Source organism: Lygodium microphyllum, chromosome 1 (genome assembly GCF_053477565.2).
Source record: "Lygodium microphyllum isolate KBCC chromosome 1, Lygodium_microphyllum_v1.1.10, whole genome shotgun sequence".
Taxonomy (NCBI): domain Eukaryota; kingdom Viridiplantae; phylum Streptophyta; class Polypodiopsida; order Schizaeales; family Lygodiaceae; genus Lygodium; species Lygodium microphyllum.
Genome location: NC_141135.1, coordinates 38739094 through 38766154, shown reverse-complemented (window position 1 = coordinate 38766154; position 27061 = coordinate 38739094). Strand labels below are relative to the sequence as shown.

General features: G+C 41.7%; 1 protein-coding gene across 1 annotated transcript; it reads left to right on the top strand.

Moving 5' to 3' along the window:
* The first annotated feature begins 745 nt into the window (after nt 1–745).
* Nucleotides 746–24647, top strand: LOC148041014 (uncharacterized). The gene is made up of 3 exons (XM_087663743.1): nt 746–860; nt 993–1643; nt 24505–24647. Exons 1-3 carry the CDS (start codon nt 746–748, stop codon nt 24645–24647), a joined length of 909 nt encoding a protein of 302 aa, XP_087519869.1.
* Nucleotides 24648–27061: the final 2414 nt, after the last annotated feature.

Genomic DNA, 27061 nt, shown 5'->3' with positions numbered 1-27061 from the left:
TGGCATATGCTGTACTGAGATTTGCATCTGCCTGCCTTCTGTCGCGAGGTTGATAGATCTTGGCTTGTGGAAGTGTTGACGACCTTTGATCAGTCAAGGTTCATGCCAGATCTAGATTTCCAGCACATTGTAGTGGGTGTACAGAGACGGGAAAGATGGTTGGATGCATTGTGGGAGGCTAGAGTTGTACATGCCATATGTGTCATCATCTGCACTAGTTAAAACAGGGTGCAGTCCAAACAGGGACAGAATTGGAAAAGTTGCTTCAGAAATTAGTAGCATCATTCTAATGGCAAAGAAACAACTGGAAGTGATACTAGATATCATAAGCTTCAAGTGGAGCCATCGAACGTCTCATTTGGACACATATTTCTTGAGCTAGAATCTATTTGGTACCGACAGTTCACTAGCAGTTTACTGTGGACACTTCTGGAAATTCTTAAACAGTGAGGGGTATTGCTACTCCTAAATTCAAACCAGGATTTCTAATTGATACTAGACATCCTAACCTTCGAGTCAAGCTATCATACACCTTATTTGGACTTCTATTTTTCAAGGAACAACATATTTCTTCAACTTGACTGCAATGTCAGCTGAGAACAATAGCTCCAGCTCTAGTGAACAACATTGGCTTCAAATATAGGCTAAAATGGACAAACTTGGACAAGGTTGGCTTCAAACACAAGCTAATATTGACAAACTTGTAGTTTCAACTGATCAATGTATTGCTCTTATAAAGGCGGTTATGGAAAAAACAGTAAGACCTGAATCCAATGCTTATGCTCATGGCCAGCATCAATATGCTGATGGTACACTTGGATCAAATGCTTATGCTTATGGACAACATGTATATGCTGATGGTACACACTATGATCTACATGCATCTTATGAATATGAACAGCAACAACATGCAAATGAATATGACCAGTATGCAAGTACATCTGGACAGCATGTTAATGCTTATAAATATGATGTACCATATCATAATGCAGAGTATCATTCCATTGAACCTTGGCAGCAAAGTGGTTACTATGGTCAACATGCTTATGCTTATGAGCATCCATCTCTTCAACAACAAGATTTGGATAATGAACAACATGATCAACAAGAGGATGAGCAAGAAGAGGACCAAGAATATGTACAAGAAGTGAACAATGAAGAGCAAGATGTACAAGCTGATGGTATCTTCGTTGATGAATTACATGAGGCACTTGCAGAAGAGCAAGATGTACAAGCTGATGGCATCTTCGTTGATGAATCACATGAAACACTTGCAGATGTAGATGGTCATGTTGAAGGTTTTAGACTCTTAGAGAAATCTCATGATGATATTTTTGGGCATCAGTTTACACTTAATCAAGGTCTACAACAGCCATTGAATGCATTTGATAATGAGTACCTTGATCATGGTTATGATGACCGGCACATGTCTGATGATGATATAATACATGATTTGGGCATACATGAATATGAAGATGGCATTGTGCTTCCCTATGATCCAGGGGATTATGGATGTGATCATGGATTTGATTATGGGGATACTTCATCGTATCCATTTGATCCGGGTGGATTGGGGTATGTGGTTGAGAGGCATTCTATTCTCCTAGACAATCATTATGATGGAATACCTTTTGATCCAGGAGGTTTTAAGCAAGATTTTGCACCTTCATTTTCCACTTACGATCCTCTCCATTACTTTGTACAAACTAGTGCTTTTCCTATTTTTGTAGCCCTTGTATCAGAGTAGTACTCTATTTCATCTATCCTTCTCTAGTCTTTCAGGTTTGTTTTTTAGGACAAAAACTTTTGGGAAGGGATGGATTGTAAGAAGCTGAGAATAGGGAATTAGTGTAAATAATATTGACATTATGCCATGTCACATTGACATTGGTATATAAGGAGAGAACATGTAATTTTACATATCTTTTAACAAATCAATACATTTACAATCTTTCTCTCCCTTCTTGCTCTAAGCTTCCATGGCTTCTTCATCTTTCCTGTCTTTCTCTCTCCAATTCTAGTCTTTCTCTCTCCTTGTCACTCTTATTCTCTCTCTCCTTTGCAATCTTTCTCTCTCCTCTTTCTCTCTCCCTGGTTCTCTCTCTGACACCATTAGCATATGTTATCATTGGGATGATCCTCCTATAAGGTGGTATATATTGTCTCATTAGCTAGTTTTTACAAGGACAAATAGATAGATGTTTGACTTGAAGGAAACTCCTCTGACTTCATGTACTAGGTGTATTTCTTTGCAAGAGAATCTAGCTCCATGACATTGACTTCTACGAGAGTGACCCCATGTGTGCTAGCAAGGTACATGCAACACTGATCATATGTAATATATGTATAATTATAGTTGTGTTTTGTCAACTTTCAGGAGTAAAAGAACATGGATGATGGGATTTGAACTCATACATGTTGTATAATTATCATCTTTGCATATTCTTTCTTTTTAAATGGATAAAGTGCTTTTGTTAGCTTTTAAGATCTTTATCAAGCAATCCATGTTTGATAGGATAGGAGATATGGACGATGGGGACTTGGCCTTGCCTTGCAAGTGACCATATCCCTACTCTTTCTTTTTCTTTGCATTCATCAGTATAGCCATCAATATTATTTCTTGGATATGTTAAAATATGGATTGGTATACACATTGCTATTTAGTGATGAGATTGTCGTTAAATCCATATAGTAGGAGAGGATCCATTTTCTCTTTGCTTGTGATCCCACCAAGACCTAATAGAAGCCCCTATTGAGAAATCTACAAGAGACCAAGCTACAATGGCTTGAAAGGTGTTGAGAGACCACTTTGAAAATTCCTCATCCAAAGGCACATGGACCATGAAAAAGAAATGTAGACTAGTTGTGTAGAAATTGTAGCATTGACAAACAAGTTCCATAAGAATTTCCATCTAAACTTTAGAAATATTCTTCCTCTTAGAAAGGAGAGACTTCTGTCTAGCATCATTGACCTTTAGCATAACTGAGGCAAATGCTTGCACTATAGCTATCAGACCAAGGGTTTTGTCTTAGACATGTGATGCATAAGTATCAACCTCCATATCCCTATAACTTCATGCTCTTCTAACCTTGGGGTGTTTAGAGAGGTCTAGAGTTGTATCCTCACTTGTCCTCTTGGCGTACACGTAGGTAGAGGGAGGAAGAGATGTGTCAAGCAAGGTACATGGTTCCTTGCATTAGCATGCTATTTTCCTACATTGCTAACCTCACTCTCCAACTAGGACCTTTGTAGTTTGAAGCATTAAATTGTGATAGCTTGATCTTCAAGGGCTTAAAACATGCGAAGCATGGCCAAGAACACTCTCCAACTACGACCTTCATAGTTTGAAGCATGATAATTGTGATAGCTTGATATTCAAGGGCTTAGAACATGGAAGCATGACCAATGACGCTTTTGCCACACAAAGTGAGGCTTAAGGTGTGAAGCACACTCTTTCATGGATGTACACTTCTTTGCATAGCCCAGGTCACCTAATGCGAAGTTACTATACATAGGAAACTGATCCAATGGTTAGAGTATGATCATACACATTTTTAATATTATTGTCGAAACCTTAGAATCATAGTTAAATTATCATTTGATGCCTACCCAAAAGGAGAAAACATTATTAATTTTTGGATGAAGCTTAGTCTTAAGCATCAAATTTAAGGTCTGTCATCCATCAAATGTTACCTTGGATGAAGATTAGTCTTAAGCATCAAATTTAAGGTCTGTCATCCATCAAATGTAACCTTCGATGGACTAAGGGATTGCCACTCTAGAACCTACATGTGCAAATAGAGGCAGTGATTAAATACCTCGAGCCACCACCTTTCTATGATCAATGGTGTTCCTTGGTTTTCTCCTGCTTAGAATCTTCATCTTACTAATATATTATTTTGGTTGTAGGTTCAGAAAGCCTCAAACCTCCAGAGGGCTTCCTGAACCATGGGGGATTCACTAGTAGTAATAAGGAGATGTCACTTGCGTGCAAGAAATATTTGGAAATACCCCTTATCTACCCCCTATTTATAGGACCTTACCTTATAAAATGTACATTCCTTCCCTTAAATAACCCCCTCCCTTACACTCATGTGGTACCATACGGTAAACCCTAGTGGACCACTTGGGTCCTGAACCTACCCCCTTTTCCCAACCTCCCTTTTTCAATTAACACCCTCTCCCCTCCCCCCTCTCTCATGTGTCATCTCTCATTTTCTCTTCCCCCTCCCTTTTTTAATTAAAAGCCCCTTCCCCCTCTTATCTCTCTCATTGTAAGGCCTAGGCTCTCTCTCTCTCTCTCCTCCCTTTTTAAAATTAAAACCCCCTCTAAAATCTCTCCATTTCTCTTCCCCCTTCCCTTTTTAATTGAATTCATCCCCCTCCTCCCTCTCTCTTGCATGTATAGGGCCTAGGTTGTCAAGAATCACGTGGTGGGGGGACTTGCTCAAGATGCTATGCCAAACACACACAGAATACACAAGGAGAAGCTCACTCAAGAGACATGAAGAGAGATGGAGGCCAAAACATTTTCTTGCTGGTTTCTTCTTCTTCTTCCACACTCTTTACAATGTACACAAAGTATAGATAAGATACAACATAAAGGAAAGTGGCCTACTAAGTCAAACAATGCATAACTGACTACACTAGTTGACTGGCGCTATAACTATGCTAGGTGTAAATAGGTGTAACAACTTGAATATAATAAGTAATGAGTCAGTGGGGCCATGTGAGAGTCATAATGACCACCGACGTGCTAAGTGTAGACATGTGGACCCATCTAACCAGGCGGTCCATCATTAATGTCCGCATGTGTTGAGCTTGTCATCTTAACACTCCCCCTCAAGCTCAACTGCATCTCTGCAACTCCAAGTAAGCTTTGAAACTTTTGAAGCTTCTCTGTACCCAATGACTTTGTGAAGATTTCAGCTATCTGATCCTGTGTGCTGACATACGCCAAGTCAATCTCACCTGCTAGTACCTTCTCTCTCACAAAGTGGTAGTATACCTCAATATGTTTTTTCCTGGCATGGAACACAGGATTCCTAGCCAACTGTATACTGCTCATGTTGTCACAATAAATGACAACTGGACCTTCCACCTGCATATCTAAATCAGCCAATAACTTTTACAGCCATACTACCTCACATGCTGCAATAGTAGCACCTCTATACTCAGCCTTTGTACTGGATAAAGCAACTGTAGATTGCTTTTTGCTGCTCCAAGTAACTGCTGCACTACCAAGAGAGAACATGTATCCACTGGTAGATCTTCTATCAGACATACTACCAGCCCAATCTGCATCTATGTATCCAAACACCTGTACATTTGTACCTGCCTCATAGAAAAGTCCATAATGTAATGTGGACTTCACATATCTCAATATGCATCTGATTGCATCCAAATGTGGCTTTCTAGGTACTTACATAAATTGACTCACAAGACCAATAGCGTAGCTCAAGTCTGGCCTTGTAATGGTCATGTAGATCAAACTCCCCACTATCCTCCTGAACATGTTAGGGTCTTCTATCTCATCCCCAACATCAGCACTCAACTTTACATTCTGCTCCAATGGGACTGAAAGTGGTTTGCATGCTGTCATACCATACTTGGACAACATATCCAAGCCATACTGTCTTTGGGACAGCCATATACCATCATCACATCTGATCACCTCAATGCCAAGGAAGTACCTTAGCTCACCTAAATCCTTCATCTCAGACTTCTTCTTCAAAAAGTCCTTGACTTCAGCAATCCCACTATCACTATCACCTGTAATAATCAAGTCATCCACATAGATGACTATGATGACCAAACCTGCATCTCCCTTTCTCACATAAATTTAGTGATCAGTATCAGAAACATAAAAGCCAATATTGACAAGATACTCTTTGATCTTGTTAGACCATACTCTAGGTGCTTGCTTGAGCCCATAGAGCGCCTTCTTCAACCTGCACACATACATGGGATGCTCTAAATCTTCATAATCTGCTGGCTGATCCATATACACTTCTTCCTGCAAATCACCATGCAAGAAGGCATTCTTCACATCCATTTGCTGCAACCTCCAACCTTTGGCTGCTGCCAAAGCAATCACACATCTGACAGCTGCCATCCTAGCAACTGGACTGAAGGTTTCTTCATAATCTATGCCATATGTGTGGGCACAGCCTTTTGCAACTAGCCTAGCTTTGTGCCTACTAATAGAACCATATGCATTGTGCTTAATCTTATAAACCCAATTACATCCAATAGCTTTCTTGCCCTTCGGCAATGATACTAGATCCCAAGTTTTATTGGCCTCTAATGCAGCCATCTCCTCATCCATTGCTGCATCCCAATGAGTATGACCGACAGTATCCTCAAAGCAAGTGGGCTCAGCATCCTCAACTAGTTTCACCATATAAGCATAATGGTGAGCTGCATAACCTTCAAAACCAAATCTTTTAACAGGGTATCTGACCCTGCTAGATCCGCGTACCACCGAATCACTCAATGGTGCCTTTACATTACTATGAGCTCTCTGTACACCTGGTGTCCTGATAGAAGGAATACCAAGCTCATCATCCAAGCTCTCTGAGCCATTGGAGTCTCCATCAAGAACTACATCAATGCCATTTGACACTTTATTCTTTCCTTTGTCTTTACCTGTAGTGCTACTAGATGCACTTGAAGATGTAGAGCTACTCCTTAGTCTCCTAGACCAAGGACTACCAGATGATGTCTCTGGTCCATTAAGAGTTTGTGATTCTTGCTTTTCAGCCTGCACATGAGTGTCATGATCATCATAATCATCCAATGCATCACCACTAGATGTATACCAACTGCGCATTTCATCAAAGATGACATCCTTTCTCACTCTGAACTTACATGTGACAGGGTTATAACAACGATACCCTTTTTACTCTAAAGAGTATCCAATAAAGATACACTTTTCAGCCTTTGGATCTAGTTTCTTCTGCAACTCATCTAGCACATGAACATATACAATATAGCCAAACACTTTCAAGTGTAAGACATCAGGCTTCTTACTTGTAAAACATTATTTGGGGGTCATACCATGAACTGTAGTTGTGGGAGTTCTGTTCATAATATAAACAGTAGTATGAACAACCTCAAACCAAAAATGCTTAGGCATATTCTTTTCAGCCATCAAGGCACGTGCAACTTCTGCAATATGCCTGTTTTTCCTTTCTGCAACCCCATTTTGCTGTGGGGTATACCTGCATGTGAACTGTCTCTTTATCCCATGAGACCGCAGAAAATCACTGAACTCATTCGAAACGTACTCTCCCCCTCCATCTGACCTCAAGCACTTTGCTTTCAAGCCTGTTTCTCTTTCAACTGCAACCTTGAAAGTTCTAAAGTGCTCAAACACTTCACTCTTTTCCTTCATAAAATATACCCACAGCTTTCTAAAACAATCATCAATGAATGTGACAAGGTATGAACTACCTCCAAGAGATACATTTTTTGTAGGCCCCCAAATATCTGTATGCACAACATCAAGGATATTTCTGCTTACATCTCTGTCATGTGAAAAGAGTTGTCTTGTCTACTTACCAAACTGACATGCTTCGCATACCTTATGAAATTCTACAACTCTAAATGTAGGCAAACCTGTAACCACCCTTTGGACTACATTAATTTCAGCCTTTGTACATTTGCATGTCCAATGCCTTTGTGCCAAATTTCAATATTTGCAACAACACATTTTCCTTTAGCATACATAGCAGCACTCATAGTAGGAATTCCAGCATCCAGAGTAAACATACGTCCAACTCTACTTTCCTTTGCAACCAACCTGCACTTGTCATTGAAGTCTTCTACAAAGCAGCCCTTTGCATTAAATCTGACTTGCAGCCCTTGCTCTACCATCTGACCGGCTGACACTAAGTTCTTTGTAATAGATGGCACATGTAATACATATGAAAACTTTTTGTCTTACCATCATGCAAGGACAAGGGAACTTTTCCAATGTGTGAAATTGGGTGGCATGAATCATCACCCGTCTGCACATAACCTACATTTTGCAAATCCTGCATCTCTCCAAACTATTCTGCATGGCTGGTCATATGATTGGATGCACCTGAATCAACATACCAAACATCATCATGTGTTCCCTTTCCTGTAACACCATTCAATATATGCTGCAAAACAAAAAGACGTTCATTTTTGTCTTCATTCTGTCATGAACACGATGCATAGTTTCCTTGTTGCAATTTACCACTGCGAATATCATCTTTCTTAACATAACATTGGGCTGCAATATGACTTGTTTTACCATAGTAGTGACACACAATACCAGAGTTGTTAGAACCTCTGTTCTACCATCCACCTCTTCCTCTAAAGCTCCCCCTGCCTCTAAGGTTACCACGACCTTCTGAAACCTGCATATCGCCAAATTGGTGATTCAATTTGTTTTGCTGGTTGTCACTATCACGTCCTGTACTACGGCCTCTTGAAGAGAACCTACCACGTCCCCTTCCTGAACTGGAATAGAAAGCTTAGACATGTTCACCACTTCTTTCAGATGTCTCACTCTGCATGTTGATCTCTTCAATGATCATAAGGGAGACCGGCTCATCAAAATCTTAAAATGGCTTTCTGACATACGGAAGTTACAAAAGACTTCCAAGCCTTTTCATTGTTAAGTCCACCCAAGGTAGATGACACCAAATCATCATCATTGGGCATTGCATCAATCGTTGCCAAGGCATCTGCGATGCTCCTTACCTTCAGTGCATACTCATTGATAGACATCTTCCCTTTCTTCAATGTATTCAACTCTTGTTTGAGTTGAATCTTTCGTGCCTTTGTATTTACGAAAAACATACTTTCAAGTATGGTCCAAGCTGCATATGAATTCTCTACATTTCTGATATGTCCCAGCATATTATTGTCAATTACTACAGACAACCAACACATGACCTTTTTGTCTTTTGCATTCCATTCCTTCCATGCCTTTGTTTCTTTTGCAGTTGGAGGATCACTCACCTCCGGCTCCTTTTCTTCACCTGACACAAACTCATAGAGGCCTTTTCCAATAAGGAAGTTCGTGACATGAAACTTCCATGAAGGATAGTTGTTCTTGTCGAGCTTCTCAATGATGGGGTTTCCACTGTTCTCTACCATTATCACAAAACTAATACCAAACAGTATGCAAATCTTCTGCAACCCTCGACCTGTAGTGCATAGCAATATACCAAACAACCTTTTTCACTGTTTGCTCAACAATACATGCAATTTGCAACCAGTTTGCAGGATAAACCTTGTGTTTATTCGCTGGTAAACACCTTTGAACTTACAGATCTGAAATCTGTAACCTGTGCACCTGTATACAACAGACACAACTGAAATTGTAGGGTATCTCGAACTGCTATCCTGCAACCTTGCGGCTCTAAAACGGGGCCTGAAATGACCTCGGATGGCCAAAATAGCAATTGATAACCCCTAAAGGGCTTGATCTACAGATACACAGTGCTCTTTGCACACATCAAATCTCACTACAATCTGAGATTTTTGCTCTGCCCTGCTTCTGGTGCCTCCACAGGCACTGTCTAAGAGAAAGAGTGGAAGAATGGGAGAGCTTCTTACTCGCGGCTTGCTTACTCGAACCTTTGCTTCTTCTCCTTCACTTCAGCCTTTGAAATCAGCCTCTCTTAGTGGCGCGGTTCTGATACCATGTCAAGAATCGTGTGGTGGGGGGACTTGCTCAAGATGCTACACCAAACACACACAGAATGCACAAGGAGAAGCTCACTCAAGAGACATGAAGAGAGATGGAGGCCAAAACGTTTTCTTGCTGGTTTCTTCTTCTTCTTCCATACTCTTTACAATGTACACAAAGTATAGATAAGATACAACATAAAGGAAAGTGGCTTATTAAGTCAAACAATGCATAACCGACTACACTAGTCGACTGGCGCTATAACTATGCCAGCTGTAAATAGATGTAACAACCTGAATATAATAAGTAATGAGTAAGTGGCCATGTGAGAGTCATAATGACCACCGATGTGCTAAGTGTAGATGTGTGGACCTATCTAACCATGCGGTCCATCATTAATGTCCGCATGTGTTGAGCTTGTCATCTCAACATAGGTTCTCTCTCTCTCTCTCTCTCTCTCTCTCTCTCTCTCTCTCTCTCTCTCTCTCTCTCTCTCTCTCTCTCTCTCTCTCTCTCTCTCTCTCTCTCTCTCTCTCAATTAAACCAAACTTCTTTTTAAATCAACAGTTTCTCTCTCTCTCAATTAGATTAAAATTTTTAATTTAAAATTTATTTTTAATTAAATATTTTTTATTTTAAATTTTTTATATAGTTTTCATACACTTTGAGAAGAAGAAGAAGAAGAAGAAGAAGAAATGAAAAAAAAAGATAGAGAGGGGGAAATAGGAAAGAGAATAGTATTTTCTAAATTAAATCTTTTTTAATATAGTTTTTGACTTAGAGAGAGAGACAGAGAGGACATTTATAATTTGAAAGAGAGAGAAAATAGGGGAGAGAAAGGGGAAGAGAGGAAAGAGGAAAATAGATAGAAGAAAAATATATAGAGAGAAAAGAGAGCGAAAGAAAAAAACTTGAAAGAGAAAGTGAGAGAAAAAGAAAAACAAGAAGAAAGAGTGAGTGAGTGAGAGAGAGAGAGAGAGAGAGAAAGATACAAAGAGAGAAAAAAAGAAAGAAGAGGAGAGAGAGGGAGAAACAGGGGGAACAAAGAGAAAGAAAATTATAGAGAGAGAAATAAAAAAGGAAAAGAGAGGGGGGAGGGGGAGGGGGAGAAGAAAGGGGGAAGAGAGACAGAGGAGAAAGCGGGGAGAGAAGAAAAGAAGGGAAAAGAAGAAGAAGAAGAAGAAGAAGAAGAGAGAGATTTTGAACACAGAGAGAGAAATAAATAGTGAGGAAATATAAAATTTAAAAGAAAGAGAAAAGAAAAAAAATAAAGAGAATGAAGAGAGAGAGAGAAGAAGAAGAAGAGAGAGATTTTGAACACATAGAGAGAAATAAAGAGAGGAGAAATATACAATTTAAAAGAAAGAAAGAAAAATTAAAGAGAGAATGAGAGAGAGAGAGAGAGAGAGAGAAGAAGAAGGAAAAAGGAAAGAAGCAGAGAGCGAGAGAGAATGAAAAGAGAGGAGAGAGTGGGAGAGAGAGAAGAAAAGCCAAGAGAGAGAGAGGGGGGGGAGAAGAGAACACGAAGAAAGAGGAAGAGAGATGGGGGAAAAGAGAAAAGATAAATTTTTTTAAATTTAAATATTTCTTGAGAGAGGGGGGAAGGAGAGAGAAGAAAAGGGGGAAGAGAGAGAAGATAAAATTTAAAAGGGAGAGGGAGAGAAGAAAAAAATGAAAATTAGTAGAAACGGGAGAAGAAGAAAAGGGGACGGAGAGAGAGAGAGAGAGAGAGAGAGAGAGGAGAAGAAGAGAGAGAATATGAACATAAAGAGAGAGAATGATATATAGGGAAAATATAAAATTTACAGATTTTAAGAGAGATTGAGGGGGGAAAGAAAGTGAAAGAAGAAGAAGAAGAAGGAGACAGAGAGAGGGGGGATCATGGTGAGAGAATTATAGAGAGAAAAAATATAAAATTTAAAAAGAGAGGGGGAAGAGAGAGAAGAAAAGGGGGAGAGAGAGAGAGAAGAAGAAGAAGAACAACAACAACAACAACAACAAGAGAGAATATAAAGAGAGAGAATAATAGAGAGAGGCAATATAAAATTTAAAAGAGAAAAAGAGAGAGAGAGTGAGAGAAGTAAAAATTTAAAAAGAAATTAAGAGAGAGAGAAGAGGAAGAAGATAAAAAAAGGAAAAAAGAGGAGAGGGAGAGAGAAGGATAAGAGAGGAGAGAGGGGTGAGAGAGTGAGAGAGAGAAGAAAAGTAGGGAGAGAAAAAAAGGAGAGAGAGAGAGCTAGGAGAGGAGAAAACATAAACTAAAATAAAAGGCACAGAGAGAGAGAGAGAGAGAGAGAGAGAGAGAGAGAGAGAGAGAGAGAGAGAGAGAGAGAGAGAGAGAGAGAGAGAGAATTAGACATAGAGAATTGGGGGGGAGAAAGAGAGAAACGGTGAAGAAAAAATTTAGAAATAGAGAGGGAAAATCTGAGAGAGAAAGAGGAGAAATGGATTGTTGAGCGAACTTGCCATGTGATGACAACTTCGCTTGGCGCTTTGGGGCAACGAAGCTACCGTGCAGCAGCATTCGCATGCATGGAATGCTAGTTCTGTGTATATAGACAATCACTAGGAGGAAGAAGCAGATCAAGAAGAGGAAGAAAAAGAAACCCAAAGAAGAAGAAGCAGTAGCAGTGAAAAGAAGAAGAAGAAGAAGAAGAAGAAGAAGAAGCATCAGTGGAAAGAAGAAGGAGAGGAAGAAGTAGTAGTGGAAAGAAACATAAGAAATAGAAAGTTGATTGGTTGGACAACTTGAAGCAAATTTCCCTTCTTTTGGCCCTCAACTTTCAACTATTGTTTTAGTGAAGGGTCTCCCATTCAGAAGCCATACATCATGATAAAAAACATTTCTTGGCTTCCTCATACATTTGTGAAGCTCTTTTGACTATAAAATTCAGAGATGGCTCAATAGTAAGCCGTTTTGATAGGTTTGTGTTTTGCTGAAAATCTAGGGGCTCTTGTACCCTACCCTTCCTCATCACCTTAATAACCTCAAATATCTCATCGAAAAAGAAGGGGTGATCTCAAATATTTCAGTACACTGGCTTTAATATCCATGGCTATTGCTTCTTTCCATTTGTTGCAATGTAAGGCATGTCAATTGGCACAACAAAAACTGTCACCATCAAATTGCGATCCCTAGCTATTGATTCCTGGCTCACATTCTTTTAGTATTCATGATTGCAACTATAGAGATGTGTCAAGGTCAAGGTTTCCATGGATTGTCAAGAGGGGATTCTTCTATACTTTTTACCCTAATGCTCATCAAAGGGAGGTTTGCATGGCAAGCCCTTACCTCCTCGAGCCTCAACACAGCCTTTCTTATCACCTTGCCCTAGGCAATGCACTAGATGCATCATCTGTTCCATGGAGCAAGGTTGGCTTCTTGCATCATCAAAAGGATCCTTTCTCTCAACAAAGGCATCCCCCCTACCTAGATTAATTGCCATATTGCCCACTACGGTGGCTTCCAATTGAGTAGGAGAGATTAAAATTGCTTAGAAGGGTTGTAGAGAGGTCATGGGTTGATCACTTCCTGCCTCACTGGCTTTGACCTTTCGCATTGCTCGCTCAGGTAGACAAGCCCATTGGCACTTGGCTTCTTTCTTGGTTGTGCATGTGTTAAGATAAAAATTACCTATTTCAGTGGGCCTTTCGTTTTACAAATGGAGCACAAATGTACACCAATAAGCTGACAATTAAGAATGGATGTTAAGGATGTTTTTTGCATTGGAGAGAGAGAGAGAGAGAGAGAGAGAGAGAGAGAGAGAGAGAGAGAGAGAGAGAGAGAGAGAGAGAGAGAGAGAGAGAGAGAGAGAGAGAGAGAGAGAGAGAGAGAGAGAGAGAGCTATGTAGGTTCTTCCATATAGCAAAGATAGGCTAGCGCTCCTAAGAGAGAGAGAGAGAGAGAGAGAGAGAGCTATGTAGGTTCTTCCATATAGCAAAGATAGGCTAGCGCTCCTAAGGGGATTGCTCATGTTGTTTTAGAGTCACGTGGCTGCTAGTTTTAGGGGTTCTTCTCAACATCACACCATTTTGGACCGAGATTGCTGCAGGTCCTTATGGGCAGGACATTCCTCAAGGGTAGTCTCTTTCAAATGGTTTTTGGGAGTCTTATTTGTTATTTATTGTAAACAACAGCATGTACACTTGATTTTTTGCTTTAGTGGGTTAAGAGTCAGGTCTTATATCTTATCTGCAATGCATAACTTGGATGGCATTGATATGGAGTTTCTTGACCAACGCATTGATTTTGGTATGGGGAAAGAGACATGTGGATTCAAATATGGAATCATGGGTTGAGGATTTTTAGGATGATGGAGAAAAAGAAGAAGTACACAAGCACCACAAGCTAGTAGTTGATTCTTTGGGCTTATGCATTCCAAAGGTTCCTCAGGTGGGGAGAGGGCTCTTGTCCTCCTCAATATCAGAAGAATGAGAAGTTGCAATACATGCTTTCTCAAGTTAAGCTTGATGAGTGATTATGTTCATGCAAAAGAAGGGAAAGCAACTAGTATGTTAGAAGGAGAACATGTAGTGGCAATTTTGGGGGTGTAGAAAATGTCAGATCTAGAGAATGGCTATGGAGGTTGAAAGAGGAAGAGTGAACTCATGAGGTAACAGACATCAAGACCGAATGTCACACAAGTGAATTAGGTTCCAAGATGGAAGCTTGGACTCATAAACACAATCTTGTGTAGTGGATTGACAATGACACAGACACTTTGCCAGATGTACAAAAGTACTATGACATTGCATTCAAAATGAGAGCAAGTACAATGCTTTATAGGAATAGACTAGGCTGCACTTTCCACCATTGTGCATATGGGATTCTACATCTTGAGCCCACACTACTCCATACAAAGAGGATAAGTTAAGTGTGATTGCCAATATCTCAAGATCCCTCCTCAATCACAACCAAAGAAATTCAAAGTGTGTCTAAGAGGCTTTAATAAGCAACCACCTGCAAAGTGTGGGCACACCACAAACATGGTAAACACCAAAGGCTTTCATAGAAAAGGCTAAGTATGGGTACCAAAGACATGGTGGACATCCAAAGGTTGTAAGAGGGGCCTTATAAAGTGTACAAAGGCTCTAGTACAAGGTTACATGAGGAGTTTACAAGCTTATGTCAAAAGCATTAGGGCTAGGCAATAGAGGGCTAAAAAAGTCTATCAGAATGGAAGGACTAACGAGGTTTCTCTTGGTGGTCTTCTTCTTCTTCTTCTTTTGCACCATGGTCTAAGCCAGACGCACAAAAATTTACAGCACTCGAATCGGAGCCCGGACGAGGAAGGAGCCAACAAATGATCAAGATATGAAAAGGTGGACATTTGAGAGGCCAAAAGGGGTAGTGCCTTTTGGAGTTTTAACCTCCCCTCCCCCCCCTCCGCCCCCCCCAAAAATTCATGGATTTCTTGATCAAAAACGTGGAGAGAGAAGGAAGAACATGGCGTGCAAACAAACGGCGCATTTTTCGCTTGATGATCATGGAGATGGAGATGGCAGGCTGTGAGTACCCCATACAACCGATCTTGGGGCTGATCTTCTCCTTCTTGGCCGATCTTATCGCCTGTCTTTGCCCGTCCAATGGTGGCCTGAATGAAGACAACCAGTTCTAGTCTTTCTCTCTCCTCCCTCTCTCTCCCTTAAGGGGTTGTTCTTGTGTGCAAGAGGAAAATGAAGAATGGTAAAGGAAAGCTTTTGTCCAGTTGGAGCCGGATTGCTTCCGGATCAATGTAGACATGAAGATTGCTGATTTTGAATATGCTGGACATTGAATGTGGGCTAACCCGCATTCCTGCACCAAAACCGAGATTCCGAGACGCAAAGCCTAAGCGGTAATTCAATTTTTATGAAGGAGAAATGAGTTTTTATGCTATTTGTTTGATGAAACATTGTTCCCATGGGCTGATTATGCATTATAAAGTTGTTTACTATGATTTTCAACAATTTATGATCAGAAAATAAAAAAATAATAAGTGATATGGATGAAATTAATGTCATAAAACCCATAAAACACGTGTTTAAGGGGGTAAATTGGGATTTTTTGCAAAATAAATGGAAAATATGAGACATAACATCTACAAAACCTGAAATTTTGCTGCCAAGGAACCTAAGGGCCACAGCCCATAATCAATCTTAATTTCTAGTCATTTTTTATTGAAGAAAATAGAGGAAAAATATCAAAAAATGGTTAAAAATGGGTTTTAAATGGGAGAAAATTAGGAAACGATAAAAGGGAAATTCTAGAAAATTACATGTGTGTTTTTGTGCAATGTATAATGAAGGTAGAGTACGAGGTTGGCCTCGGTTTACTCTCATTTCTATGTTTTCGTTCATGTTTATCCCATTTCAGGTCCCATCAGTGGTGCATTTTCCGAGAGCTACCAACAAGTGGTGGTTCTCGAATCTAGGGTTTCTAAGGACCAAAAAGTTGGTTTATGTCCTCTGACAAGGACCATCAAGCCAAAATACAAAAAACAGAATGTGCTGAGAGGGCTAGACGGCGGTTAGAGATTATAAGTCGTTATTCTCCTCAAAGGAGTAGCCCGATACGCATAAGAGGCAGTGGTCTTAGTAACCCAACTAATGCACATAGTCCTTTAGGTGCAGGAGAAAGCGAAAGTTCTTCCTCTCTCCTACCAAGTCAAGCCACTTCAAGTGGGGGCATGATTCCATCAGTTCAAAATCCCATTGTCAATCGATTGTTGCCATGGCACAACCCATTGCAATTCCTGCAGGGACGCTGGATTTGCCAGCTTTAGGAGTTCCTTTGCCCATTTTCAATGGGTTAGCTAAAGAGGATGTGGAGTTTCACATTTGTGAATTCCAAATACTAATGTTTAATTATCACATCCAAGATGAGGGACATCTTATGATGTTCTTTAATATGACATTAAAAGGAAGGGCTGCAGTATGGTATCATAGCATAGAGTATGGAACCATAACCACAATTGACCAATTTTATGCAACTTTCCGAGTAGAATATGCCCCTAAAAGAGGTGGCCAATACTGGTTGCGTGTGTTGAATGTAACGCGCCAAGACCCCCATGAGAATGTGAAAGCCTATGCGAAGAAGCTTAAGGAAGTGTTTCCTAAGTTACAAACTTACATTCCTATTCCGCCGGCTGCCCAATTGCAATACTTCTTGCATGGATTGGATTTCAATATTCAAGTACAATTGATCAGTGTGGCTTTGGCTGATATAGACACCGCCATTGCGCAGGAAGAAGGAGTAGAAGCACAATTACAAACGGCCTACTCCTCTCGAATAAATCTTAATGGGGGTTTAGTACCTGGAGGCAATTTACCATCGACAAATGGAAGTCAAGGGATGCCTATGAATAACCCTAATGGGAGAGGAGGCAGGGTTCAAAATGTACCTTTGCTGCCAACTCCTCCCAGTGTGACTATGCCTATGGCTAGTCAATTGGCCCCACCAAATGTTGGAGGCCAAGTTTCGAACCCTAATGTTATTCCTGTGAGTCAACAACCAATGCCCAATCAAATTGTTAGGCCAATGGAACGACGGATAAACGATCAAGGCTATGAGTTGAGTGCATCTAATGTCCTTGGCGGAGTTAAGGATATGATGAAGCATTACACCGACATGATTTCTAAACAATATTGGCAAATAGCTGTTGATGTCAATTTCTTGAAGAAGCAGTAGAATCTGATAGGGAGTCGACGCCCTGAAGAGGGTGGACCCTCTAGATTCAACTGTAAGTGGTGTGGTGGACAACATTTCCCTAGAAACTGTCCAAATGTTAAATGTGATATTTGTGGGAAGTTGGGCCACTTAGCTACTCCTGTTGGAGTAAGATTAGTTCCCTCCAACAAGGGAGTAAACAGCCAGGTCCAGTCAATCATAGAGCGCAAGGTAATAACCTGTAGCAAAATGATGGACCAAGACAAATATTGCAAAGGGGAAAGACCACTGTAGAAGAGTTTGCCACAAGGAAATGGAGTCAGCCTTATTGAGGCTGTACGAGTCAATGACACTGAAACCTCTAACCTAAGAGCCGTGACAAGAGGCCAAAAGGCTAAAGAGGTTGATAAAGATAAGGAAAAACCGGTTGAGGGAAACCCTAAGCAAGGGGATATGCAAGTCCAGAATACCAGCATGAAAGGTGGACCTCTAAGGCCTGTTGACAAGAAAGTTGATCCTAAGAAGGATGAGGAAGTGCCAAGAAAGAAGGCAAGAGCCAAAAAAGAAGCACCAAAGCCGGTCCCGAGACCAAAAGAAAGGATGGTTTGGCGAGAAATGAGAGCTTTGGCTACCTATCATGATTTTGATTTAGCAAGTTCTCTTTGCGAAGTTAAACTGGATGTAAACCTTTTACAATTGATTAAATTATCTCCAAAAGTACGCAAGGAATTCAAGAAGATCCTACGTATTGGGTATATTGTAGAACCTTTGGGCATAGCACGAGTAGGGGAAGATTGGTTTGATCATGCTAAAAAGAATTGCCCTAGGGTTCCAGCATATGTGGATGGAATACTAGTAGAGCATGCCATTGTAGACACTGAGTCCTCCGTCAATATCATGAGTTCAGAATTGATGGAGAGGTTGGGTCTAGGCATCCAAAAAGATAGCTCCACCCTTCTTAGAATGGCTGATGATAGTCTAAGACAACCAGAAGGTTGTGTAACTAGAGTCCATGTTATAGTTGCAAGTGTAGAATGCTTCTTGAACTTTAGGGTGATCAAATTTGCAGGACGTCCTAGCTATCAAGTTTTGCTAGGGAGGCCTTGGATCTTACGAACAGACTGTCAAGTCAATATACCCGCCGGTCGAGTGGTTCTAGGTAGAGGTGCTAATCGAGTAATAGCCAATGCTTACCCTGAGTCTCCTCAAAGTGAGAGAGCTCCTTTATCCTCTACTGAATTAGAAACAGTAGATGATCCATGTGGTAGTGAGACATCTTCCAGTGACGAATCTAAAGAGGGGTCCAGTACAGAGGATATTTATCAAATAACTCTAAATGAGCCGATAGAGCCGCAAGATAGGATAAGAGACACTGATGTGATTGAGTTAGACCTTGGCAAGCCGAATGATTCGCGGCCAATTAAATTAGGTTCCATGCTCAGTTTAGCAGAAAGGGAGGACTGTGTGTCCTTAATTCAAAAATTCCGCGACATCTTTGCTTGGAGTTATGATGAGCTAAGAGGCATTCCTCCTAGCGTGGCTGTTCATACTATTCGTGTAAAAGAAGGAAGTCATCCTATGCGTTAGAAGGTAAGGTGTATGCCTTTTGAATTGAGGGACAGGCTATTTGAGGAGTTATAGAAGTTACGAAAAGCTGGTTTAATCTTCCATGTGCTGCATACGGAATGGTGTTCACCAGTTGTTATCAGGAAGAAGAAAAACAACCAGATCCGACTATGTGTAGATTTTAGAGAGTTGAATAAGCAGACGTTTAAGAATTACTACTCGTTGCCATTTATTGACCAGATCTTGGATCAATTAGTAGGTAGGAAAATATATTCATTTATGGATTGCTTTGTAGGATACAACCAGATGGCAATCGCAGAAGAGGACAAGTTGAAAATAACTTTTATTACTGCCTTTGGTACTTTTGTGTATTATGTGATGGCCTTTGGTTTGTGCAATGCACCTGGATCATGGCAACGAACAATAGATAGATAAGACCTTTGGTGACATCTCCCCAGATGAGTTGAAAGTATTTATTGATGACCTGGGGGCAGCCACTGTAAGGGAAAGGATGTTGATTATCTTAAGAAAATGCTTTGAGTGCTGCAGACAATTTTGTATCGCTCTTAACCCACGGAAGTGTGTTTTTGGAGTGCCTTATGGGTTATTGCTGGGCCATGTGGTCAATTCAGTAGGGATCGCAACTGACCCTGAAAGATCAAGGTTATAGTCCTATGAGTCCACCACGCACTCCGAAAGAGGTACATAGCTTTCTGTCATCGATAGGGTACTATCGGAGGTTTACAAATGCCTTGGCAGAAAGGACGTTGCCATTAACAAACTTATTATCCTTTAGCTGTCTATTTGAATGGAGCGATCCTTGTAAGGTAGCTTTTGAGGATGTGAAACAGGAGCTAGTAAAAGCGCCCGTTTTAAAAGCACCTAAAAGAGGTGAGGTATTTTATATATTTCTAGCAGCCACCATGCATAGTATTAGCTGCTATTTAGCCCAAATTTGGGAGGAAAAGTGGTATCATTCGATAGCTTTTGCTAGTCAAAAAGTGGGCATTTCAGAAATTAACTACACCTATATGGAGAAGTTGTGCCTTGCGATGGTCTTTGCGACTAAAAAATTCAGGCAGTACATCCTCTATGAGAAGGTAGTTTTTTATACGAAGGTGGAAGGGCTTAGATTGCTTAGAAGGTAGTTTTTTATACGAAGGTGGAAGGGCTTAGATTGCTTATGAACAAGCTACAACCACCTGATCGTCTGGTAAAGTTGTTAATCACTTTGCAGGAGTTCGATTATGAGATTAAGAGTAAGCCACTGAGGTTGCAGGGTATTGTGGAATGCCTTGTGGATTTCGGGGAGCCAAAGGAGACTTTGGCTGACGAAGTTGATATTGAAGAAATGTTTAAAATTGATACAACTTCTATCCCATCTTGGTATGCTACTATCACGCATTATCTATCAACGGGAGAGACTGAAGCTGGTTTGTCAAAATAAAAAAAGAAAAAAATCAAACAACAGGCTTTGAAGTTTTCCTTGATCGCAGGAACACTATATCGGTAGGGAGTTGATGATATTTACCATCGATGTGTGATGCCTGACGAGGTTCCTTTCATCTTGGAAGAGTGCCATGACTCTGCATGTGGAGGGCACTTCGCTGGACAGTTGACGGCACAGAAAGCGTTAAGAGCTGGATATTGGTGGCCATCCATCTTCCAAGATGCCTTTGAGTATGTTAAGAGATGTGATACCTGTCAAAGACATGATACCAGAGAGAATAGGAAACACCCACTTACGCCTATCATGGCTATCCTTCCATTTGAGAAGTGGGCCATTGACTTTGTGGGTCCTATCACCCCGTCGTCTACTACCCAGAAGAGGTACATTATAGTAGCCACTGATTATTTTACAAAATGGTCAGAAGCGCGGGCGACGAGCAGGACAATGCAAAAGAGACTGCGAGTTTTCTTTTAGAGCAGATTATCTACCGTTTCGGTCCACCGAAGGAATTAGCATCGGACCGCGAAACTCATTTTTTGAATAAAGTGATCAAAAGCTTATTTAAAGCTTGGCAAAATAAGCATAATAAAATGACCCCTTATAATCCGCAAGCAAATGGACAAGTTGAAAGTACTAATAAGCAGCTTGTGGGTATCTCATCTAAAATAGTATTTGAGAAGAAACAAGACTGGGACAGGAAATTGTATGTGGCAGTATGGGCGTACAATACCACGTTCAAGCGATCTACCGGCCATACTCCATTTAAATTAGTTTATGGGGAAGAGTGTGTGTTACCCCTTGAAATCGAGTTGCCAACCATACGGTTTGCAATTAACTACTCCTTGGGAGATGAGGATTCACTTTTTGAATGCTTCACGACCATAGCCCACCTGGATGAGCTGAAATTGGAGAGCTTATTACACCAAGAGGTAGCTAAACATCGGATGAAGCAGTTGCACGACCTTAAAGCAAAGAAGTATACGTTTAAAAAAGGGCAATTAGTTCTATACTATGATGTGCATAGGGAGCTGTTTCCAGGAAAGCTGGAACCTAGATGGGATGGCCCCTACAAGATTGTCAGGATAGGAAAAGATAGGTCTACGGCTCTACTAGCTGATCTGCAGAGGGAGTAGAGTTTAAAAATAAGGTTAATCTTAATAAGATTAAACCTTATTATTTCTGAGTATGCTAATATAGGAAAAATACATTGCAGGTCCATGCTGGGGATGATTTGAGACCTGCAAAAGAGCTTAAAGCCAGTTGATGGGACGGTCAATTCCTTATATGGAGCACCCATATCTGGAGCAAAGACACCATCAGGGGAAACTTATCTGGTGGAGCAAAGGATACAAAGTGGTTGAGCAAGGAGACAGAACCTTTGTGTGGGAGATCAAAGTCTTCTGCCATCACTGCTTACGACTGTTGACAAGTATCCCTGTTGAGTTCAATGAAGAAGGTGGGATGGAGCCGTCAGTTCATCCTCTAAGCATGCTAAACTTTGACTGTCATAATTACAAATAGAGGAGTTCGTGATGGCGGGCTGTGTAAACCCATTGTGGACATACACATTATATTTTGACAGAGCATCTAGGGGCCCTAATAAAAAAGAAAGTGTTCGAAGTAGTAATCCGAGATCCCCGACGTAGAGTTACGATGAAGTTAGCTACTTATCTTGGGGTAGGATTCACTAACAATATGGTGGAGTATAAAGCCTTGATTATGGGACTGTATATTGCCAAGCAAGGTGGTATTCGGTGATTGTTAGTAAAAGGGGATTCCCAGGTGATCCTGAATTAGCTAGATGAGACATACACAATGTGGAATCCCATCCTTTGTATGTATCATCGAACTGCCATGACCCTACTTGAGGAGTTTGAGAGAGTGTATTTTCAGCTGATTCCACATTATTGGAATCAATTTGCGGATTCATTAGCCAATCTTGCTTATGAAGAAGACCTTTTCTTCAACTGTGGTCCTAGTTTGGATATTGGGAATGGTCACTCATAGCTAGCATGGGTGTTGGTGTTCTTGGGATGCTCATGGTGGATTCTGCTCATGATGATTCTCTAGTGGTCTTGCATGATGAAGTAAAGGACAAGAGTTCAGAGTTGAGTGTTGATGTAGAGCTGACGGTGCTTTCATTGGAGTTTTTAATACCTGCAATTGGAAAACGTCTCATGTGGTCTCTCCCTAAGGGGTAGTGCTAGTCTTCTTATCGTGCACAAGACATATTTTGATTAGTTTGGGAGACAGGTCGACGAACTCTAAGCAAGCCTAGAGTATTGTCTTGCATTTGAGGACCCAAACTGTGCATATACTTTGGTGCAGATATTATGTGAGTGCTCATGCATACTTAGATATTACGTAGGTAGAAGACCGTGGGCTGGTTTCTCATAACGACGTGTGGATGAAGCAAAGTCGTCCATGGTGGGAATAAGCACACATGAAGGTGTATGCAACATCCTATGCATTGTGATTGTTCGACGTAACAGAATAGGACGCAGGGAGACTGCACTATCAGTAGTAGCTGATAGACATTGGGCCTATGCGATGAGGACAGTGTACTGTTCATGGCCATTCATGCAGTGCTTGCCAGAATTGATTGCAATGGTATTAAGGCAGAGTGCAAGAGAGAATTGTGTGAATGGGTCAGGCTAACATGTCTAACCATAGGTGAGACCAGCTCCTTAGGTCCGTCCTGCCCTTGATGTGCCTTGAATAATTGTGGGGGATGCTAGGAGGCTAGGGGACTAGGGACGGAGCCAGCCGACCAAGGTCACTAGACGCACCTAATTTGAGGACCCCTTGGTGCGGTGCTATGATCGTGGGTGCTTCTTATGTTTTCATTCTTTTCTTTTCTTTTCTTCTTCTTTTTTTTTTTTTGACTTGCGTGAGTACAACGATTGCAATATGTTGAGGCTATGGGAAATGTCAAGCTTCGAGGGCTCAGGAAATGGATATGACAGTGATGATTGTGCCCTAGCTCCGTTGTTAGAGAAGCCGTGGTTGCGATGTTGATATGATTTGAGGTGACAACCGTCGTGAGCTCACTGTAGAGCTTGACCCAAGAAGAGAGTCTAGCCCATGACTATGCTTGGGTTTGTGTGATGTGGGCACTCGCAAGGGTGATTTTTCGCATTTGGCAACGTGGCTTTGTTGCGGTTCTTTGTGCGGTCGGTGGTCTTGCAGTGACCTAGGCATTGAACACATTTACACGAAGACCTGTGTCATCCTGCATCCACTTGTCACTTCATGAGAGTATATGCTTACGTGTGTCAAGTATGACGAACAAACGCAATCATGTTAAGACATAACTTTTCAAAATGCTATGATGCTAATTGCAATGCCTATTCCATTGCTTGTTAAAGACTAACGATAGGTAAAGGAAGTGTGTACAAGTGGGGAGCTTGCCCCTTTAATCATCAAAAGACAAAAAGTTATGGCATGATGACTTGTCAAGTTGCTTGTACTTCATAGGGGCTACTCGATTTGCATAAGGTGGGGTGAGTCCGGGTGGTCAGGCGACTAAGGCTCTGCTGGTGCGGGGCTCTTGTGAGGTTGGGCAGGGAACATGTCGGCCGGGACATGAATGGTGTAATCTTTGGCCGCCACCATTTCCAAAATGCTTTTGAACAATTCATTGAATTCTTCCCTGTCCCGAGCTGCCCTTTCTGCCTTTGAGCACCTAGTGCCCGAGTGTCCGGTTGGGGGCTTGTGCAACTAGTGTTGCCACATCTTGTGTGATTCTTTGAGCTTTTATTCCCCTGGCCTAGGGATTCTTCGGCCTTCATCCGGGGCGGTGTCACTTGGGACCTCATTTCTTTGCATACCTTTTGAGGGTGGGCACGTAGCGCATCGGCGGAGGGGCATGTACTGCATGTTTCCGCCGATAGCGGAGAGCATCTTTGCAAGCTAGCTGCCCTAGGTTCTCCATGTTTTTCTCGTAGGGGGACCTGCAAGATGCGAACCAAGGGTCAGGCTTTGATACGGGATAAAACCATTCGCATGGAAGGGATTATAGTGTGGGTTATCAAGAGCATATGACAAGAAGGGGAGGGGTGAGGCATGCAGTGTTCGTTGTAAAGGGAAGGCCCCCATGGTGATGTTCATTTGGCCTCCAGCCATTAGCAGATCATGGCTTATGCTAATTTGCATGGATCGGTTGTCAGGGGGCGGGCCAGGGCTCATCCCCGGAGGGATAGACCATAAAGAGGAAAGGTGTATAGGAAGGGATGGTACCCTGTCCCCACCTTCAGAGATATTGGCCAGAGCTTCCTATGGTGGTGATGAGGGTTGCATGCCATCCGCCTAGAGGCGAAAATGGTCACACAACTTCTAAATGTGTGGTGAGAGAAGGACCTGAAGAGCTTAGCATGTTGATCCCAACTCTTCTGCCTGCGCTTAACTATTATTGTTTGTGTGTGGTGATAGTGTCTATATAGGGTCACAAAAAGTCATTGTTTATTTATATACATATCCATGAATCCATGTCGCTTCATGAGGATAAAAACCAATTATAGAACTCTGGATTGTACTGGAGCATGGCACACGCATCTAGTACTCATGGCAGCTTACTCAATACCGATAGATATTTTGCAACATCGAGTAGCATGGAACCTTGTCTACTGGCAACATGTAACTCCTCCTCAGTGAGAACCTTATCACATAGAGGGTTCTCTTGGCTAGGTTCAGCTAATTCCATACCCCGAATGGCAGTCAACACTCGAAGGGAAGTTGGTGCCACATAGGTTGGGTCTCTTTGAGACCGCTATTTGGCCAATCACTCCTCTGAGACTATCATGATCTGGGCTCCTAGTTTGGCCATTGCAACACGGTTTTCACACCAATGCTGTTCAAATTAACTTTGGCCCTCTGATAGTCACTTTAGTTGCTCTATCTCTAAGAGATTTGGTTGGCAGAGCGCATCATTGAATGTGACGGTTAAGCACAGTTCGTCGACATCCTCGCCAGAGATGAGTCGCATGCGTTCATACATGAGCCTATTATAGTGCTCGTCAAGATGTTCTTGCTCTTCCCAAGATAAGGGAAATGTCAAGTATTCTTTGAGCTACTCTTTAGGGAATGCGCACATGTCTGCCAGGATATAAACACGTGCGAACACTTTGAGCTTAGCATCCAAATCAGTTAAGCACTCTGTGACACTTCTATGTTCAACGAGGGCTTGCTCAATTGCTATCTCATGCAAGGTTCTAGGGGTTTGCCTAGGCTTTAGCATAGCTGGGGGCTTAGTCTTAGACGCACAAGTTTGGCTAATACTAGGATTTCTTATGCTCTTGGGGTTTCCATGTTTTTCCTGAGGCTTCGTTATTGCGTCATGGTTCTCCTTGGATGTGACCGGTCGTCGCCATGTTGTGACAGCGTTATGTCCGCTCTTGATTGGTCAATGCAAGTTCCATTGTCGGTGGATTGAGCGTTCCAAGCAGCCATTGATGGTAATGACTGCTTTGATTTTTTCAGAGCACACAGATGTGTCTGAGGTTTCACTGCTATTAAGAGAGGCATCAATGGGTTCATTGGTGGATGGACTCGATGCTTTATTCATTAGCTCTCCAGCGCTCTTCGTCTCAATGTTCTTGGGGTCAACAACCACCTGCAACTGTTGTTGTTTTCGTTGTTTCCTCCTCTTTTTCCTAGTCAGTGAAGGTGCATCTCTCAACGACTTAAGACCCTGGACTAGGTCAACAATTGATGGGCTGGGTTGGGTCTCAATATTTCCTTTCTCTAGCGTGTCCTCATGGGACATAGCCGTGGCCTGCTGATTAGCCTCGCTAGGTTGTGAGGGTACAACTATCTCCCTTTTGGGAGAGTCTAGCTCTTCAACCAATTCCCATGTGTTTAACTCCTCCAACCTAGGCTTTAGGCGCTTTGGAAGTGCTAGAGTTGTTAATGAAGTTGGTTGCGACACCTCCTCCATGGGTAAACTACTAGGGACACGTTCCACAAGGGGCATTGTCATGGCCAAGAGTCGTGATTGCTGTGATCCCTGATTTGAAGTACTAGCAGCTAGTTCAGTGGACTTGCTACCATTGGTGGATGGCGGTGTCAAGTCCTTAGGGCAATTGGAAGTGGTCGTGTCTTTTGTTGCCCTTAGAGCATTCACTTGCATAGATCGAGTATTAATTGAGCTAGCCACGGTGGATTGCACACGCATATCCTTAGGTTGAGAGCTAAGGGTGGTGTCGTGTCCTGCCTCTTGGACATCTGGAAGCTTTGATGGAGGTAGAGATTGGGAGTGAACAACTGCCATTGACGACCGCTGTTGTGCTTCCTGTGTTCGTTTGGAAAAAGAGAATGTAGGAGATCTAGGACTCTTAGGTGGACTTGGCACTGGCTGAATGATTTGCTCGAGGCTATTAGACAATTGTGCCATTTGCTTTGTTGAGTGATCAACCTTGCCATGAGCAATGTCGTGCCTATGATGCCTGTTATCCTCTTGGAAAATCACAAGCTCTTTGGGCACTAATGGCTTTTGTGCACGCTCAATGGCTACATATGACATCTACTTACTAAGCATTCTAGGCTGAGGCTCTTTCTTTCGAGCACTCGTGTACGGTCTCTCGCCTCAAGACCTAGAGTTTCTCTTAGATTTCCTCCTGTGCTTCATTGCTTTTGATGCAATCTTGCCTTCAGCTGATAGAGATGGTTTAGCAAGGGATTTTGGTACCCACATCCATCGGTTATCTATGTAATACCCTTGAGCATGTA